The 13,626-nt window shown below is 62.6% G+C and overlaps 1 protein-coding gene across 1 annotated transcript; it reads left to right on the plus strand.

The window, feature by feature from the left end:
- Positions 1–2,171: 2,171 nt before the first annotated feature.
- Positions 2,172–4,182, plus strand: NPTX1 (neuronal pentraxin 1). Its single transcript, XM_062506277.1, has 5 exons — positions 2,172–2,618; positions 2,720–2,927; positions 3,342–3,586; positions 3,673–3,852; positions 3,961–4,182. Exons 1-5 carry the CDS (start codon positions 2,172–2,174, stop codon positions 4,180–4,182), a joined length of 1,302 nt encoding a protein of 433 aa, XP_062362261.1.
- Positions 4,183–13,626: the final 9,444 nt, after the last annotated feature.

The following is a 13,626-nucleotide window of genomic DNA, read 5'->3' on the forward strand; positions in this document are numbered from 1 at the left end:
TCCTGCTGCACTAAAACACTGCTGAGCACAGAGAGACAGCAGCAGGGACAGTAACCAGGGCGATGAAGCCAGAAGGAAGAGCCTGCTGGAAATGCAGATTTTCCCCAAAAATTTCTTGCAGCAAAGCACAACACCCCAGAGGGAAGCAGTGCCAGAGGTGTGGGCAGCCCCCCAGCAGGCTCTGAACTGCACAGAGGATCAGCAGGGAGCCCCAGGAAGGCTCCAAAGGACACCCAGACCTCTTCAGTCCCCACGAGCAGCAGGACAGGTTGGATGGACAGCGATGAAAGCACTACAGGATGCCCATGATGGTGCCCCAGAGGTGCTGAGCACCCTGGCACAGATCCTGACCTCTCAGCCACTTTTGTCAGCACATCCCTGGGTTCCCCAGGCTGGCATAAATGGACAGCAGAATGTCAGAGGGTTTGCCAGCCTGCCATCCTCCTCCTGCTGACAGCCCCAGGCCCTGGGTTTGGCCATGAAATGTTTGGCTTTCACTGTACCAGAGCAGGGCTGCGTGGGAAAGAGGCTCCCAGGGCAGCTGAGCTGCCTTTGAGGAGGAAACACTGCCTGCCACGTCAGAGTGCCACAAACCTGCCGGGGCTGGATAATGACCTGCTCCAGGAGAGGCATCGAACCAGCCACAGGCAGCACTGAGAACAGCCCAGGGAGCTCCAGCCCCAGCCAGGGCTCCTCAGGCCTGCTCCAGGCAGAAAAACGGGGAAAGGACCATGGAATGGTTGTGTTTTATCTATTGCAGATCCATGGACTGAGAGCCTTTGTATTTTATCGACCCACTTCACCAATCAAAATTAATTGCTTCATATTTGACAGGATAACTTGGAATTATGTAAATAGAGCAGCCATATGTGCTGCTGCAGTGCTGGGCTGAGCTGAGGGGGTCACACTCCCCCATCACCCTGGCAGGCTGCTCTCCAGGTCAGGAGTTTCCTGCCACCACACAACACCCCAGGGAGAGGACAGGGACAAAGAGCAGAAGTTCGGGGAGCTGGGACAGGTCTGTTTGTGCTCAGGGGTCCTGGCCAAGGGCAGGATATGGGGAACAGGGCCAGGGGACACTGCTGCCTTGCTGCCCCAGGGCTGAAGGGGAATCCACGGCTAAAGTGCCGAAGGTGAGAAAAGTCACAGCTCCAAGAGCCATGAGCTATTCCCAGCGAGGACAGATCCAGGCATTACCCGCAAGGTTGTTTCACTGATTAGTGAAGAAGCAAAGCAGCAGCTGCTCCCCTGCTCCCCAAGTGAGGCCGGGCACAGGCACAGGGGACACGCAGTGCCTGGGGCCCGTCCGAGCTCCAGCGGCTGCCCCGGAGCCAGAGCTCCACGGCTCAGCCGTGTCCTCCCTGCGGATTCCCAGGGGCACCTGCAGCTTCCCTGGCTCCACTGACCCACGGGGCAGCTCCCACACCGACCCACGGGGCAGCTCCCACACCGACCCCGGGCACTCACGGCCACAGCCATAGGAACCCGGCACGGACACCAGGGACACCCAGGGACACCCAGGGAGTACCCAGGGGGTACCCATGGCCCTGAACCGGCAACCACACACACCCTGCACACACTTGTACATGCACAGCCGGTACACACCTGTACATACACACTGCACACACCTGTACACGCACACACCTGTACATGCACACACCTGTACATGCACATCCCGCACACACACACCCACCCCTCACACACACCTGCACATCCCCACAGCCCCTCCCTGCACAGTCTCCTCTGCCCACGCGTGCTCCCGCCCGCGGGCACACACGATCCCCACACCCACACGGACACACGGACACAAACAGACACACACGGACACACGGACACACACGGACACACGGACACACAGACACGCTCACAGCATCACCCCCGCACGCTCTCTCCCTCTCTCCCCCTCTCTCCCTCCCTCTCTCCTTCTCTCTCTCTCTCGCTGCGCTCCCACGCGGGTCCCCCCTCCCGGCCGGGATTCCGCGCTCCGTGACGCCCCGCGCGGCCCCGCCCGGCCGCGATAAAAGCGGCGGCGCCGCAGCGGAGCCGGAGCCGGCCCGGAGCGAGCCGAGCCGAGCCGAGCCGAGCCGAGCCGAGCCGAGCCGAGCCGAGCCGAGCCGAGCCGAGCCGAGCCGAGCCGAGCCGAGCCGAGCCGAGCCGAGCCGAGCCGAGCCATGGCCGCGGGGCCGCCCGGCAGCCGCCGCCTCCTGCCGCTGCTGCTGCTGCTGCTGGGGCCGGCGCTGGGGCCGGCGCTCGCCCAGGGCTTGGGGCAGACGCGGTTCGTCTGCACCTCGGTGCCGATGGACGGGGACGTGTGCGCGGCGTCGGCGCTGGGCACCGGCTCGGCCGAGGAGCTGAAGGGCACCGTGCTGCAGCTGCGGGAGACGGTGCTGCAGCAGAAGGAAACCATCATGAACCAGAAGGAGACGATCCGCGAGCTCACGGCCAAGCTGGGCCGCTGCGAGAGCCAGAGCGTGCTGGAGCTGCCCGGCGAGGGAAAGGGCAGGAAGGGCTTTTCCAAGAACACCATGGGCGACCTGTCGCGGCCGGCCGCCGCCGAGACCCTCAGCCAGCTGGGGCAGACGCTGCAGTCCCTGAAAACCAGGCTGGAGAACCTGGAGGTACGCGAGGAGAGCCGGGGAGCCGCAGAGCCGGGCACCGGGAGGGCACCGGGAGCCGCTGCCCGGTGCTAACAGCCCGCTCCTCTGCTCGCCCCTTGCAGCAGTTCAGCAGGATGAACTCCTCCAGCCAGACCAACAACCTGAAGGACATCCTGCAGAACAAGATCGATGACCTGGAGAAGCAGGTGCTGTCGCGGGTGAACAGCCTGGAGGAGGGCAAGCTCAGCCCCCGCAACGAGTCCGAGGAGCGCGGCAAGATCGAGAGCACCCTCACCTCGCTGCACCAGCGCATCAGCGACCTGGAGAAAGGTACCGGGCGCTGCCCACCCCCGCCCGCGGGACCCCCGGGCCGGCTCCCGGAGCTCCCCCGCCGCTGGGGACCGGGCGCTGCCGGAGCCGCTCCCGCTGCCCACCCCGGGAGCGGTCCCTCTCCCCGAGCTTGGCTTTCCCCGTGGCAGGGATTGGACCTGGCCGATCGTTAAGGTTCCTCCCAATCCAAACCCTTTGCTCGGTGATTCCGGGGGCAGCCGGTGCCCGCCGGCTCCGCGCCGGGGATGCTCCGGGCGCTGCCCGCCACGGGGATTAGGGAGCCGAGCGGCGCCGGAGGGATTTGCTCCTCGCTGCCATCTCAAGGCCCGTTACATAACGGGGTGGGGAGGGGGCAACCCCCAAAGGGGCAGAAAGGGGGCCCGGCAGGAGCCCACCGCCCCTGCCCTCCCGCAGGCCAGAAGGACAACCGGCCCCCGGACAGGTTCCAGCTCACCTTCCCCCTGCGCACCAACTACATGTACGCCAAGGTGAAGAAGAGCCTGCCCGAGATGTACGCCTTCAGCATCTGCATGTGGATCAAATCCAGCGCCTCCCCCGGCATGGGCACCCCTTTCTCCTACGCCGTGCCCGGGCAGGCCAACGAGCTGGTGCTCATCGAGTGGGGCAACAACCCCATGGAGATCCTCATCAACGACAAGGTACAGCCCCGGGGCGTGGGCACGGGCTGGGGGAGGGCAGCGTGGGGGACCCCTCGTGTGCACCACCCCGACCCCGCTGCCTGCAGGTGGCCAAGCTGCCCTTCGCCATCAACGACGGCAAGTGGCACCACATCTGTGTCACCTGGACCACGCGGGACGGCGTGTGGGAAGCCTACCAGGACGGCACCCAGACGGGCAACGGCGAGAACCTGGCCCCCTACCACCCCATCAAACCCCAGGGCGTCCTGGTGCTGGGCCAGGAGCAGGTAAGGGCTGGGGGCAGCCGGGGGGGAGCCCCGCCGGGTCGGTGACCCCGAGGGGACGGACGGGGACACCCGGCCGCGTGGCCCGAGGTGACGGCGGCTCCTCCGCAGGACACGCTGGGCGGAGGGTTCGATGCCACGCAGGCCTTCGTGGGGGAGCTGGCCCACTTCAACGTGTGGGACCGCAAGCTGAGCCCGGGGGAGGTGTACGGGCTGGCCACCTGCAGCTCCAAGGCACTCGCCGGCAACGTCATCGCCTGGGCCGAGGCCAACATCGACATCTACGGCGGGGCCACCAAATGGACTTTCGAGGCCTGTCGCCAGCTCAACTAGGGCCACGGACAAGCGAGAGAAACCTCCTCAGCGGGTTCCTTTATTTATTTAATTTATTTTTTTTTCCTCCTTTTTTTGCGCAAAAACAACCGAGAACGAAGCCACCCGACTCGTCCCGGGAGCGGGGATGTCCCGGCAGCGGGGCGCCCGCCCCGGAGCCCCCCGACCCTCCGGTTTCTGTCTTGCCAACGTCCTTCAATGCCTGCGTGCCTTGGCCTGGCGCGGCTGCGCCCCCCCCGCCGCCCCCCGGCCCGGCCCCCGCTTCGCCGCCGCTTTCCTTGGGCTCCGGCGCCTGAAAAGGCAGCGGGGCCCTGCCCAGAGCCTCCTCGGGGCTCCTCCTCGTCCAGCCTGACCCCCAGAGCCCCCAGAGCTGGGGAAAAGTTGTGACATCCCTACCCCATCCCAGCTGCGCTCCACCCCGGGGTCGCGACAGCAGCCGAGACTGCGAGGAGGGGGCGACCCCTCCGTTCCTGCCCGGGGAGGAGCCGCCCCCGAGCACCACAGCCATAGCCCCGGGCTGCGGCGGGACCCCCGGCGGGACCCCCCGGCCCCGCTCCCCGACCTGCCGCACTCAGGGACCCCCGGCCCCGCCGCCTGCAGCCCCCCGAGGCCTCCTACTCGCCGTAGCTGGTGACAAATAGCCTTTACCGTCCCCTCCGGTCCAGCTCCCACTGACAGGTCTGAAGCCTTTCTGCTTTTGATAATACACTCTCTTGTTTCTCTTACTGTAAAGGGAAGTTTATTACCAATTAAAAAAAAGGGTATTTTTATGAAGATAAAAAAAATAATATATAGAATTATCAGCACTCCCTGAGGAAAACAAAACAAAAAAAAAAGTGCTTTGAGATTCTGCAGGATAAAAAGAGATAAAGAAGCGTATTTTGAGATAACAGATGCATTTTGTATGGTTTCCTTTTCTAAACTCCTGGTTTGTACTACAGATTGCAGAAATCACTCCCCAGCCTCCCTCCTGCCCCCCCCCCCCCAGGGCGGCGGTGGAGGATGAGGCAGAGAATTCACCCGGGGCTCCAGAGCCTCACGACCAACTCCAGAGATGCGGCAAGGAGCCGAGCGGAGCGGAGGGGTCGGAGCGGAGCCGGGAGCTCCTCCCGGACCCGGCACAGGCAGCAGCAGCCCCAGAGCGAGACCCCGCGCACGGCTCAGGGCAGCGGATCCTCAGCCGTGCTCTTGGTACGAGAAAAAAAAAACAAAACCGAACCATCGAGAGTTAATTTGAGTTCCTCCCAAGCCCCTGTTCACATCGGCGAGCACAGGCATAACCTGCTGAGAACAAGGAGACCACGGCACAGGTTTAACCTCCAGCCCCAGGTGCGTTGGATTTGCCAAAAAAAAAAAACCACGAAAGGGTGTGATGTCAACACAGTGTACATAGTGTACAGTAGGGGAGAGAATTAATGTATCTTAATTTGTCATTATTTTGCTAACCAAAGCTGTACATTTTTCCTACTCCTGGTTCTGTCTCCTTTGGGATTTGAAGGGGTTCTGGCACCCCGTGCATCCGGCCCGCATCGGCAGTTCTGACAATGCACTGTTTCTACGGATTCTCATGCTTTTTCCATTTTATTGCTGGGATTACATGAATTGTTGACTTTATTTTTACACAATAAAGCGTGAAGAAAGACACCAGCTTCTCTCACATGTCTCTGTTCCCAGAGCAGCCAGTGCTCAGCAGCTTGTCTTTTTCCACAGGAAGGTTTTTATGCCTGCATGAAGCAGAATTTTCTGCCCAGTTCCTCTTGGAGCTGGCTCAGGCACTCTCTGCCAGGCTGTCTTCTCCTGTACCCTCAAACCACGTCTTGCCCTGTTTTATGTAACACACCACACAAACTGATGTGTTTTTTCCTCAAGCCACGGGCTGGAGGCTCCCCTGGGCGCTGCCAGGCTGGTGCAGGTGACAGTGGCACCCCCGGGGCTCTGCAGGGGCTGCTCCCGGTGTGACAAATCCCAGAGCCGCTGTCTCTGCTCCCTCGGGAGCCGGGCTGGGCTCCAGACACAGTCCCTGGAAGGCAGCGATCCCTGGGGGAATATGAGCCTGTGGCTCGGAGGGTGATGGGGCTGGAGGCCACCCAGGACAGGGACAGGACCCAGGACAGGGACAGGACCCAGGACAGTGTCCCCAGCCCTGTCCCCGAATGCTGCAGCTTCCACCCTGACCCACACCGGCCGTGCCACATGAATTGCATCAAAGATACAAGGGGGAAATCGTCATTTATTCCTTGTAACCAGCCCAAAGCGATCTCCCACGCAGCCCTCCCATCCCCCTGCAGCTGGGGACAGCAGCACCCCCTTCCTCCCTCTGCCAGCCAAGGACACGGTGACAGCCCCGAGGGACGCAGCTGGGGAGCTCACAGAGCCCTCGCTGCTGGCCACGTCTGTGCTCAGTGAGGGTCCTGCAGCTGCTTGTGCTGCATCTTCCCAACAACTTCTCCAGTCACTGCAGCCTCTGGCGAAGATGTCCCTGTGGTCACCTGCCACACCAGGCTCCCGTCCCTCACCCAGCCCCTGCCAGCCCCACAAAGCCTCTTCTGCTCCAGAGGGGAGCGTTTGCTCCTGTGGCTCCTCCACGTCCCCTCGAGGCTGCCTCAAGCCATAACCATCGAACACACGGGGACAGAGGTGCTTTGAGCCAAACTGCAGGGCTGGGAACCAGGCCTGGCTTTCACACCAAAAGCCACGGACAGGAGCAGAGTGACAAGAGCTGGCCACCGTGGGGAGGGGACAGTTGACATCAGGATTCTGCTGGGGGCAAGAGGGAAGGTGAGACAAAGAGGAAAGGTGAGACACCAGAACGGTGTCAGGGCGGTTCACTGAGCCCCACAGAGGCAGCTGAGTGTGATGTGCCACCCACCCAGAGAGGAGGCAGGGCACTGCCAGGGCACCGAGGGGGTGTTGAGAACGAGCACAGGTTCCCCTTCCCTGGTTCCTCGGATCCCCACCAAGAGCAAAAGGGATCCAGAGCAGCATCTCCCCAGGCTCACAAAGGCAGCAGCACTGCAGAGCCCTGGCAGCCCCCCCCGCACACCCCTCCCTGGGCACTGCTGCTCCCCAGCCCTCGGAGCAGCTCAGCCCTCGCTGGTGACACAGACGCCATCCCCCCCCCCCCCCGCCCCCAAAAACCAGCTGCTCCAAGGACAGGCTGTTGGGTTCCGTGTCACTGGGAACAGCCCACGTCCTCGCCAGGGGATGCTATTTATACCCAAGGAACGGGTGGCAGCTCCTGCCTTGCTCTCAGCCCCCAGCCCTACGCAGGGCCTCGGCCCTGGGGTGCTGCCACAACACCCTCGGCCCTCCCCGTGCCAAGGTGAGATCGCAGTGCCCACCCACTGCTGCAGGACAGGGAACGATCGATCCCCCAGGCTGAGGCTTGCGCTGCTCAGCAATCTGAACTGCAATAACAATATGGCACCAAGGCGGGTTTGGTTTTTTCTGGGGTGTCTGGCAAACGCTGCTGTGGTGGAAATGGGGCTGTCCCCCACCCCAAGGCCGTGGCACGGCTGGGACAGGGTGGGCGAGGCCGCAGGGGGGATCTGGCTGAGGGAGCTGCAGGAGCTCCGCACTCAGCGGGACAAACCTCCCGGGACAAACCCTCCGGGGCCCCCGGGGCTGCGAGGGACCCTCCAGCTCCTCTAAGCCCCCCAAAACCCGTGGGTATAGATGGGTGCAGTCAGCTGAGGCAGAGAGAAGAGAGGCAGGGCAGCCCCAGCCAGGGCCACCCCTGTCCCTGTCCCAGCTCGGCACCGCCGCACTCCAGGCACGACCCGCGTGTGCCAGCGCTGCTGCAGCGCTGCCAGCTCCTGCGGGAAGGAGGCAGGATCCTGGGAGAGGTGAAGAGCAGCCCGTCCCATCAATCACACACCGTCCTCACACCTCACGCTGCACCAGGGCCGCTGCTCGGTGGCACCAGCTCTGCGCGGTGGCAGCCAGAGGGATCAGGGAGCGCGATCCCGCCCCAGCGCACTAAATCCAGGAGCTTTTAGAGCAGCAGAGCAGATGGAGATCTTGGGCTGCGTGAGGACAGGCCCCAGGACTCGGGAGATGGCTCAGAAATACCGACAGGGACGAGGGAGAGTCCTTAAGGGCAGGACACAGCTGGGATTTGCAGCTCTGATCCGGCTCCTCCGGAGACGCACATGGCAGGGATTGCCTCGCCGGGCACTTTGCATCCTGGTGCCTTCTCTCTCCCACCGCTCGGGACAGCTCCCTCGACGGCTCCGAGGGGTGAGAGGAGGTGATGGGGAGATGAAAAATGAAACATGCTGTGTTTTACAGCGAAACAGCCCCGAAAAACGCAGACAGCATGTCCTGAATCGGCCTTTCCCACATCCCTGCCTGCACGGGAGCGCCGGGGGCCGCCTGCGAGCGGAGCTGCCTGCGGCACTGGGACCAGCAGCGTCCCAGAGCATCATCACCACGCAGCGCCCGAGGCGTGCGAGGCACTTAATAAATGCCGTAGTTGGATTAATTAGCAGTGAATGTGTCATGCCGCGCCGGCTGCGGGAGCACATGGCTCCAGGAGACCCGGATTAAATATGCATGAGCCGGGGAGCGGGGAAAGAGCCCCCCGAGCAGGCTGAGCTCCCCGCCTGGGCAGGGCTGTGCCGGGGAAACCACAGCAACGCCGGGCAGGCGGCTGCAGGGATCGCTGCTCCTTCACTCCCGGGAGGAGCTCACGGGGGTTTGTGCATCCTCTCGTCCCCGGCGCGGAGCCCAGACAGGGCTGGGAGCAGCAGCATCCTGAAGGACGGTGCCCCTGGGGGCTCAGGCAGCGGCTCCAACCTGAACTCCCCGAGCAGCGGCCGAGGGGCTCGGCCGGCGCTGCCACCCGAGCCTCCCCAGGGACATCAAGTGGCTCCAAGAAGCCACCCTCAGGCTGGCACGGGAGGGGGAGGAGGGCAGGGAGATGTGAGGCCGAGCCTCGCCAGGGCCGGGCAGGGCTGGAGAAGGATGGGGTGGATCCCTGCGGGGAAGGGCAGCGGGGAGCAGGACCCCGGAGCTGCGGGTCACAGCCGAGCCCTGCCAGGGCCGGAGCACCGGGACCAGCCCGGGCACCGCAGGCGGCTGGACACCACCCCGGGCACGGAGTCAAGGCCCACAGAGCGTTCCGGTCACGGCCGTGAGTCACTGGCTGTGACAGAGTCCCTCAAATGCCACTCGCGAGCCTCTGCTGGCACAGCATCGGTTCCGACACCCCCGGGGGCATCCTGGCCAGCACAGCCGGGGAGAGGCTTCCTCGAGCCCTCCCTCCCTCCGGACAACCCAGCCAGAACTGGCCGGGGCCGCACGGAACCAACAGTTCCAGAGCAAGGGTTGCTTTCACAGCCCGCAGCCTCTCCAAGGTGCTGCTTCCCCAGGCAGGTGCCAGCAGCAGGGAGACCCCATCCCTCCCCACGGGGGCTGGGAGCTGCTCGAGCACGGGCCTGCTCCCCCCCTCCCCTCTTTTTTCTGCCTTCTCAGAATCTTTTCACAGCCTTTCCCGGGCTCCTCCTCCTGCGATTTTCCCAGCTGCTGTCAAACGTCACCTTGGCAGCTGCTTCCTCCATCCTTCCTATTCATCCCGATGGATTATGGAGGGGCTGGGATCTCAGACTCCACCAAGGAGCTCTGGGCAGATCCTCCTCTGGCTGAGGATCCCATGAGGGCTCCTGACCCCCTCCCGGGGGCACAGGGGAATAACAGCCCATGTCCCACCGGAGGGTCCCCGAGTAAGCCCCGCGCCACCCTGGGACAGCCTGTGGGCGAGCACGGAGCAGAGGAAGACTCTGTCTTCCAAAGCTGATTAAAAATAGATGCAGCATCGCACTAATTATGCTGATTAATTAGCATTTTTGGAGCAGAGTGGGCACAGGAAGGGGCACACAGGGAGGAGTGGGTGGTACAGCGGGGTCAGAGCCCACCCCGTGCTGCCCCGGCACCCCCAGTCCCCCCGACACTATCCAGGACTGGGGGTGCCGGGGCAGCACATCTGGGGGTCCCCAGGCCCCCCCTTCCCTCCCTGTCAGTAACAGATGCCAAACTCCACAGCGCTGCTGGAAATTAGGTCAGCGATCGCCTGCAGCACACTGGAGCCCTGCTCATCCTGCCAGGCTGTGGGGCAAGGGCGAGGTGCCACAGGGCAGCCCCACGCCAGCGGCCACCCCCGGGCAGGCTGGCAGCCAGGGAGGAGGGCAGGAGAGCTCGGGAGCAGCCCGCCATCCCCTCCTGCCCGCGGGGATGAGCAGGATGCCGGGCTCCCGCGGGTTGCTGAGTCAGTGCTCGTGGAAGCTGGGAATGAGAGCATCCCGAACACCCCCACACACCTGGGATCCGCCCCCCAACACCTGATGGGCCGGAAAACCCCACAGGGACACTGCGGTGCTGATTTATTCCTTCTGGAAAGCGGAGCAGGAGCCCAGGTGCCCACAGAGATGGCGCCCGCCCCCTGCTCACACCAGTCCCCCCAAAGCCTCCCCATGCCCGGGGACCGGCGTTCGACTTGGGACGGGTTGTGCTCCACAACTGGCAACGCTTTCGGCTCCTTCTGCTCCCTCCCTAGGCCCCCATATGCTGGGCCATTAATATTCATGGGCTCTGTGGAAGCATCCAGGGCTGGGAGAGGAGCCCGGGTGGATCACGGTGATCCCGGGCCCCCGGCCCCGTCCGCCCCGCATTCCCGACATCCAGGACCCTTCCCAGGGGCTGGAACAGAGACCGTGCCCGACAGCTCCTGCTGCAGCTCTGCTCCGCTTTCCCACTGCGGTTTTGGGAGCAGCTCCCTTCCCTCCCCTCTCTCCCAGCGCAGATCCCGGGCTGGAGGATGGGGAACGGGGCCAATTTCCAGCGGAATGGAATTTATCCACCTGCAGTCAGAGGCATCAGGAGGCTCCGGGCGGCCGCGGGGACCACACAGAGCTGCCTGACCGAGGGGCTGTGGAGGGGAATGGGGCTCAGAGGGAGCGCCAGGAGAGGCCGGGACGTTGTCCCCAAGGGACTGGGATGTCCCTGGCCCCGATGGTGCCCCAGGGGTGGGGCAGAGCCCGGCTGCTGTCCTGCCCTGCCCCGGGGCCGCAGCAGTGCAGGCACGAGCAAGAACTAATTGGATCTCAGTTTACTGCAAACAAAGAGAAGGCAGGTGACATTTACCTAGCGGAGTAATTGATATCCGAGTAATTTGTTGGAGTAACCTCATTACACGCCAGCTGGATTTCCACACCCTCCCAATCCCACTCATTACAAACAAGGTTTGTGTGTTAATCAGAGCGCTTTAATCACGGTGCTGCCCACCATCCCTCCAGCAAGCTACAAAGCCACGGGATTTATCGCAGACTCTAAACACCGTCCCCAAATTCGCTGGGTGTTTTATTAGCAGGCAGTGCTGCTCCTCGGGAAAACACCGGACATTTGTCCCTCAAGCGATGGCACGGGGGCAGAGCCGGCTCCTGGCGCCGCCTCTCCTCCTTGCCCTGTCCTTCCCCTGCATCCCTGGCCCGGCTGATCTCCTCCTCCTCCTCCCCAGCGCAGTCAGGAGCTGCTCCCTTCGCACAAGCTCCAGTCACAACACGAGCCGGGAGCCGCCGGCAGAGCCTCCCACGCCGGGAGCGCAGCGCTCAGCGCCCGGCTCGGGGCTCTCCCGAGCACAAACAAATGCCTGGATCCGTGCTGGAGCAGTGACCAGCTGGGCTTTGCAGGCAGAGGCGCAGCGTGCCAAGCAGCCCGTCCAAGAGAAGCAGGAAAAAGCGTGTTCCTAAGGAAACGTCCCGCATCGAGCCCCCGAGGTGGGAACCAGCCCAGGAATTCATCACAAGCCTTGGCTTGTGGGTTTGAAGCTGATCGGGCTGCCAGGACGGGGACAAGGCTCTCCCAGCGTGTCCCCGTGGAAGGACCCAGCTCATGTGGGACCCCCCCAGGGCAGACGTGGCTGGGGCTGGGGGCTGCACCCCCGAGCGCAGCCACCCCCGGCACCTCCGCTCTGCCTCCTCCTCCTCATCCTCCTCCTCCAGCCCGGGGTCTCACGGCTAGCTCTGCTCAGCAGTGATGGCTCCTTGGCTACCAAAATTCCACCCAGTAGCCCAAGAGGGAAAGGGAGCACCTTCCGTGTCCCAGCCCCCCAACAGGAGAGATCTGCTGCCCCACGGATTTGCTGCCGTGCTTTGGGCTGAGCCCTGCACAAGCTGCTCCATCACCCTAATGACACAGCTCATAATCACCTCATTTGCTATTAATTTGCTTGTCAAGAGAAATTCCACTCGTTTGCTTTTAATTAAGGGGGCCTTAAAATAAAACCGGGATTGGGGGGGGGGGCTGTGGTGAGAGGATCAGGGAGGATCAACCAACACCAACAACGGGAAGAGCAGTTGGGGTGGAGAACTATTTATAGGACAAAAGGGAGGGGACAAAAATAAAAATAAAATTAAAAAAAAAGGACAAAAGGACAAGAAAATAAGAATCAAAAAGCCCCGCAAGGGAGCCATGACATTCCCCAGCTCCCTCTGCACAGCCGGGCTCTGTCCAGGAGCCACCACATCCAAGAGGTCTCAGCTGCCACGGGAGGGACTGAAACTAAAAATGCCCATTGAGAACCAGAGCTGGGGAATGCTGTGAGATCCAAGGGACACGGCTGCCCCAGCCAGCCCCACAAACACCAAACACTCCGGGAATGGGCAAGGGAGGGGGGGCTCAGCTGCCTGGGCCCGGCTCCACACCCAGACCAGGGCTCAGACCTGCAGCTGGCCCTGGTCTGGGGAACCAGGAGGGAAACAGCCCCTCCTAAACCCACCCAACCAAGCCAAAGGGGAGAGGAATGGGAACTGGGGGCAGGGAGGGGGCAATCCCAATAAAACGCTTCCTCATCCTCGGCAGGAGTGTCCTGAAATACAAACCCTGAGTCACCCGAGCTAGAGCTGCACAGGCAGCACCTACACTGCCACAAGCTCCAGACACGGAGGTGGGAACTCATCCCACCCAGCTTCAGACACCTGGGATGGAGCTGCTCGCCCAGACTTCCTCACAACTCCCAGAACAAACAGATTTCCATTCTGAAGCATCTCCTCTCCCTCCTGCCGGGACCCCAGGAAAACAAGGCAGGTACAGGGATCCTCCTTCCTGCTCTCCAGGAGTCCAAATAAAACAGAGGGAGCAGATCCAGAGAACCTGCAGCAGAACTATTTGGCACCTGGGAGTCAGGAAGCCCAACCCCAAACCAATTCTGTCCCAGTTTGTCACTCAGGAGCCATCACTGGGCAGTACATCCCTGCCCCAGCCCCACAGCAGTGTGGGGGTGGCCAAGCCCTGAGACACCTCCAGGGACTCCCAAACAGTTCCAGATGGAAATGGTGAAGAGAAAACCCCCTGGTGATAACAGGAGGATTTATAACCAGTCAGCAATAACCATTTTCCTCTGATTCCCAACAACTTTACACCCAGAAAAGCAGATTTCCAGCAACAGAG

This window comes from Cinclus cinclus, chromosome 20, assembly GCF_963662255.1.
Source record: "Cinclus cinclus chromosome 20, bCinCin1.1, whole genome shotgun sequence".
NCBI lineage: Eukaryota > Metazoa > Chordata > Aves > Passeriformes > Cinclidae > Cinclus > Cinclus cinclus.

Excerpts from the sequence above, each read along its gene's own strand:
- NPTX1 (XM_062506277.1), top strand. The coding sequence starts at position 2,172 with ATGGCCGCGGGGCCGCCCGGCAGCCGCCGCCTCCTGCCGCTGCTGCTG. Across the intron at positions 3,587-3,672 it reads AGATCCTCATCAACGACAAG|GTGGCCAAGCTGCCCTTCGC; the intron begins GTACAGCCCCGG and ends CGCTGCCTGCAG. Across the intron at positions 3,853-3,960 it reads TGGTGCTGGGCCAGGAGCAG|GACACGCTGGGCGGAGGGTT; the intron begins GTAAGGGCTGGG and ends GCTCCTCCGCAG.